The sequence below is a fragment of the Nannobrachium achirus genome (assembly GCF_963921795.1).
Source record: "Nannobrachium achirus genome assembly, chromosome: 5".
Lineage (NCBI taxonomy): Eukaryota > Metazoa > Chordata > Actinopteri > Myctophiformes > Myctophidae > Nannobrachium > Nannobrachium achirus.
In genome coordinates this window covers 14,272,594-14,278,494 of record NC_137814.1, presented here as the reverse complement: position 1 = coordinate 14,278,494, position 5,901 = coordinate 14,272,594, and the positions used below count along the sequence as shown (strand labels likewise).

General features: G+C 41.7%; 1 protein-coding gene across 1 annotated transcript; it reads right to left on the bottom strand.

Moving 5' to 3' along the window:
- Positions 1-573: 573 nt before the first annotated feature.
- Positions 574-4,345, bottom strand: LOC308284656 (uncharacterized protein). Its single transcript, XM_080725346.1, has 6 exons — positions 4,220-4,345; positions 3,100-3,348; positions 2,946-3,011; positions 2,595-2,812; positions 1,703-1,862; positions 574-827 (listed from the first exon to the last, which is right to left on the bottom strand). Exons 2-6 carry the CDS (start codon positions 3,224-3,226, stop codon positions 640-642), a joined length of 759 nt encoding a protein of 252 aa, XP_080581472.1. The 5' UTR covers positions 3,227-3,348; positions 4,220-4,345; the 3' UTR covers positions 574-639.
- Positions 4,346-5,901: the final 1,556 nt, after the last annotated feature.

The window sequence follows — 5,901 nt, the reverse complement described above, 5'->3', positions numbered from 1 at the left end:
CTCGCCGATACCAGCATTTCAGGCAGTATCGGCAGCTTTTCGGACACTGGCATTGGTATCGGAACAACTCTAATGTACACAAACAATCTCTCCCCAGTAGTATGTGTACATATGTTTGTACAGTCAATCCAAAGTAGGGCTGTCACGATATGACATTTTACATGACGATTAATTGTCACTCAAATAATTGGCGATTAATGATTTAATTGTCTATTCGTCGTTGATAATTACGTTTCTGTTTGGCTTTTAGGCTTTGAAGTTGCATATGGTAGATATGACACATGACCTAAATATACAAATACATTACTGACATATTTGACAACTTAATACTTAAAAAATAACATTGATAGTGGAAATAGCCGATCTACAAGCTCACAACGTGTCGCGATGCGACGCGTTGTGAGCTTGTAGATCTGCTATTTCCACTATTTCTGACATTTTTCAACATTCACGATTATGACGATTATGACAAAATAATTGCGATAATGTCAAATAATCACGATTAGACGATTATGTAATAATTGTGACAGCCCTAATCCAAAGTGGATAAAGGAATAAGGAAATGCGAAATATGCAATAAATGGTCAAAACATTTACAGTCGGCCAGCAGCACAAGCTGGCCGGCGTGTCTCATGACGGTCACTGATTAGCTGTCACAGAGTTTGAGTCTGTGGAGTCGGTGTCCGGCGACATTGACCACACGTCCTCCACCTTCAACTTCTTCCGTCCCCCGTCTCGATCCGCAGCCCCTTTCAGGTAGCGTGTGACTTCATACTGCATCAGCTCCTCAGTCACCTCCTTCAGGTTAGAGTTTCTTCTCATGGCTCCTAGAAATTATAGTTAAACAATAATGTCAACAAATTAAACACTTTAAGATTTAAGATACTGCATGTTTTATTTTTGTATGGAAAGGGATAAATGTCCATGCCATTCATTCTGTCATAAGCTATTTATTTAACATTCAAGTGGTCTGAGCCCCTTCCTTAGCCGAAACATACAAGGGAGTGGATGGAACAGAATTGAACAAAGGATCGGCTCCATTTATGACTCTTACATGTGTTCTCAATCACATCATGCACTCGCAAATCCATAAGTCAGGGTTCCCACGGTCATGACATTCCTGGAAATATTTTGAAATTAGAAAAATATTTTTCCAGTACTGGAAAAGTTTTAGAATTGATCAAAGGTCCTGGAAAGTCATGGAAAAATATTTTTTCTAAAACATGTATAACATTACATTACACGAAACATGTAACATAAGTAGTTTTTCGCTGAACGGGCTGTGTGATTGCAGCCTAATGTATGCAATAGGCTTCTATATGCTTGCACCCTTCCAGTGTTCGCAGCTGTCGCTTGATGCAAACATGCACGGCCGTCATAACTGTCTGTACGGGTCCATTTGGTTCCATTCTATGCTTTATTTTATCCATAATACCATTCTATGTTTTATTTTTGCTACACTGCCTGTCTTTGGGCATTACTCAAAGGAGTAAGAGACTCATTATTGTGCTGAATGACTTGTATAGGCCTGGAAATTGGTTTAAATATTCTGGAAAAGTCTTGGAAATTCATTGGTAAAAATGTGGGAACCCTGATAAGTTCAAGACCAGTATGCTGTCTCCAATCTCCACACATCGATAACTCACAAAAAGCCACTGATTTACCGCAGCCGAGTCCAGAAACGTCGTTCATGATTACTTACTATGCAAAATGTCTTTGAGTTTGAAGTTCCGGAATGCCATTTTGCCGCCCTGTCCGGTCCAGTTGATTGTTTTGGCCAGTTTGTTGGTCATGATGCAGGGCATCATCCGATACACAGCATCTTTAGCGTTCTTTCCACCCTTAGTAGACAGATGAAGCTCCTACCATAAGACAAGAACTCAGATCAGACAAACATCCAACACCTAGAAATATAATAATCTCGCAGTTTGATCGGACTTGGGGGAAACAGCCTTATCTAGTTTAAGTACATTAAACATTTTACATCATTTTTTAATATGCATATATTTAAAGCGGACATTTTTAAATCTTTGCATGATTTGGGAGTCCTTAGAATAAAAGTATTTTAAGATGGGGGGGGGGGGGGGGGTCGGCAGCCAAAAATAATGTTGACGTGAAAAGGTTTGAGAACCACTGATATAACAGAAAACTGTTTGGATTTATAAGACTTCGTGGAATAGGCCTCAGGTCTTTAATGGGACCTGGAATTATTTTATTCTTTAGCTATTGAAAAATAGCAGATATACAAGCTCACGGCGTGGCTGCGAGCTTGTAGATCTGCTATTTTTTGAAAAATCTTGCAAATATTGCCACATTTTATAATACATATTTTTCAAAGCAAACTTCTGTAACTCAAATCTTTGCTTCTGGGGTTCCCTGGAACAACATATTTTGAGATAGCGGTCCGTGGCCAAATACATGATGTAATTTTGGGAGTCCTTGACATGAAAAGGTTTGAGAACCACTGATTTAGAAGAATTTAGAAGACATAAAACATAAAACTGTGGTTAAAATCTAAAGCGACAAAGACGCATTTCCAGCCTTAATGCCAATAATGGGTTGAGTAGTTTTCAAAGTAAACCACAAAAACCAACCAGACTCTCTCTAGAGTTGGCGTCTCCAGCCAGCTGGCTCTCCAGCTTGGTGAGCTCACTCTGCTGGTCGAGGGGAGCCACCAGGAGGTCAGGCGGGTCCAAATGGGCGACGGGGACAGACAGGGCGTTCTGCACCGTGGCCACCTGGGCCTTCAGCTCCTGGAGCTCCCTCCGCGTGGCCCGGACCTCCTCCACCAGATCTGCCAGGAGCTTAACGCCTATAGATTGTGGAAGAGAAGGAGAGAGGGTTCATACATACGCTTAGGCTACTACTTATTAGTAAGGGTGTAAAAAATAAATCAAAAAATAATAATATTAATAATAATAAGATTGGCAGAAACAAAAACATACCTATATCAAAACGGGACTCAAATTCTGGGGGTTGTGGAGTCAGTGGAGAGTGTGGCACCACAGGATCTAAAACAAAGGAAAAAAGAAAATGTTTATTCATAGAGAGAGAGAGAGAGAGAGAGAGAGAAGAGAGAGAGAAGAGAAACTGCATTACCTCCAGCAGGATGGTGCTGCTCCCTTGAGTTGTTCCCTCTTCTGGGACCGTGCACAGCGTACGGCCTGGCCTCCTCCATGGTTCTACGGAATTGGGTTCTTCTCCTTTTACTCCAGTATCCAGACATGACAGCTGTTGCCAACCGCAGTCAGAATGAAATTACTCAAATAATATGATTATAACAAAAAGGTGTGAAACTGATGATACAAGAAGCACGCTGTGTCCAAATGGAGGTCTTTGTCCTGGGTTCTGGGGAGGGGCAACGAAAGAAAGTTTCAAGTTAACATTCAGACGGTGTAAAGTAGGCTATTTAAGAACAATTTTGAGGTAGCCTATTCTTTCTTTTTTTTTACTTTCTTCAGTATTTACAATTCTATAACTGGCTACTCCACTATATCTCAAGAGGAAAATATTGTAGGCTACTTTTACTCCACTACAATTAGGCTATATGAAAATGGTGTACATTATTATCCCAAAACACAACCACTTCAGCTCTATGGTATATAATATTTCAAATGTATGGAATTTCTTGGATTTCCCTTATTTCTTCATGAAATTGCTGAGGAAAATAAATCATTGAGTTTTGTTTTTAACTAAAATAAAATAGCTTTTTTGGGAATGCATATTGAAAATGTTTTGAAATAATAATTAGGCTACAAACTAATTGTAGGAAACAAAAAAAATAATAAAGGGACCCATAAAAATGTTTCCACAACCCACAAATGGGTCCCGACCCAGTGTTTGGGAACCATCTAATATTCGACACATAATAAATATAGCCTACTTATGTTATTGCGAATCAGGCGATAAGCAAATCAAATCATATGATCTCCCTCTACAATCCACTTTAAGTGAACATTGAACAAGCTCAGAAGGATCCGACTCAGAGAAAATGAACGAACAGAACCCGTCTTGCTGGCGTAAACACAGCGTATGTTTCCACTAATGGCTGCTACACCACTACCAGTGGACGCCCTGGCCGCTAGCGCTGCGCCGGGTAGACGACGCTCCGCTCCGGTCGGCGCGGGGCGGTGAGACCTCGTCACGACAGCTCTCTGGCGTGCATTTATTTGCTAGGTGAGTAGAGCTGCTTAGGCTACTACAGAACCTTATATCTTACCTGGTGGTGCCTTTGTAGTTCAATATCAGCAGCAAACAATAAGTAGGACAATCAAATCTTCTGTTATAATACGGTTTTAATGTTATGTCGGGGGAGGGGGGACTTCTTCTTCATTTACTACTTCCTATGTAGACAGGGATCAAGTTGCTTTGAAAGTTACTGTTCCGGTCATGGTCTCTACCGGATGCTATTAATCCTACCGTAGGAGACGCCGTTTGAAGGAGCGCTCGTTTTATTGTCCACGACATTGCAAGCGGCGCGAAGGCCAGCGGACCTTGGTCCTGCTCTTCGCCCCCGAGCGCCGCAGGCGCGAGTGGCCGCGAAGAGCGGGCCAGGGCCGCGCGGCCGGCGGAGCGCCGCGCGAGTTACGAAGCCGTGGTGAATGCAATCGTTATATTTATGCCCAGGCCGTAAGGCCTGGGCAAGCCCACGATAAACGCCCTGTCCACGATAAACGCATTCACACCCGCCCGCGCAGTCCAAGTGACCACAGCCGAGCGCTCCAGAACTCCGCTCCAGCCAATCACAGGCCGCGCTTTCTAATTCATGCACACGCGTCTCCTATGGTAGGAACATTCGCCTACCGGATACGGAAACGTTTCTTGCAACGTACAACGCGTGGCCAGACTGTTGCCTCCGCGATTTGGTCAAATATTCGGAGATTGTGGAATAGTTGTCTGGCTACGCGAGACTACAACGTAGACCTACATAACCTCTCGCATTTATAGATAGATGGGAAGTAACGAACCGCGGTGGAGTTGGATTCAGGTTGGATATTCACCCAGATGGATATTCAACATTTTTAGGGACCGTCCACAAGTTACAGATTGCATTTTTAAAAAAATGCAATATCTCCTAGAAAAAAATACCTGGACACACCAAAATACATCACAAGGTCCATTGGACATTCCTACACGATGCACAAATTTTATTTTGAAATTTTCCCTCAAAGTGTATTTTTGACGATTTTTTGAAATCTAAGAAATTGAATAACCTTTTGGTCACATGACTTTTTCAACAAAATCATGGTTCCGATAATTTGTTAGGAAGTCCTACATGATGCACACCTTTTACTTTGAACAAATATGTCAAAACCTATTTTTAATGAATTTCTGAAATCTTAGAATTGTAATAACATTGGGGTTAAGTGACTTTGACACCCAAATCTTTGTTCACATTGTCTGGCAGGCATTTCTACATGATGCACACCTTTTACTTTGAAAAGATATGTCAAAACTTATTTTTAATGAATTTTAGAAATCTTAGAATTGTAATAACATTGGGGTTACATGACTTTGATAGCCAAATCTTTGTTCAGATTGTAACTCCACCGCGGTAAGAAACGATGAGTGCGAGATAAAGCGGATATGACGCAACCGCTCCCTTGGTGCAGTAACAATAACATGTCCTAGTGGAAGCGTTATGTCTCCTTTCAACATTTCTGGGGGCTTTATTTCGTCTTTCTCTGGTGTTATTGGTGTTACCTCCATGATGTTTTAAAACGTTTTCTTAAACTATACACTCATAACAATAATAGGCAGCTCGAATGACTTTGTCTGAGCTACTGTGTTTCTGTTACGTTTCCAATGGGACTACAGTTCAGTGCAGCAGTGGCTACTTCCGATACTCGCCGTTCGGGAGCTGCTCTTCCAGACTCTATATAGCATTCGGAGATTGTGGAA

What these genes read in the sequence shown, in the direction of transcription:
- LOC308284656 (XM_080725346.1), bottom strand. Translation starts at nt 3,226, where the DNA reads ATGTCTGGATACTGGAGTAAAAGGAGAAGAACCCAATTCCGTAGAACC. An exon ending in GCAGCACCATCCTGCTGGAG is followed by an intron (nt 3,012 to 3,099) that starts GTAATGCAGTTT and finishes CCTTTGTTTTAG; the next exon opens with ATCCTGTGGTGCCACACTCT. An exon ending in ACTCAAAGACATTTTGCATA is followed by an intron (nt 828 to 1,702) that starts GTAAGTAATCAT and finishes TATAATTTCTAG; the next exon opens with GAGCCATGAGAAGAAACTCT.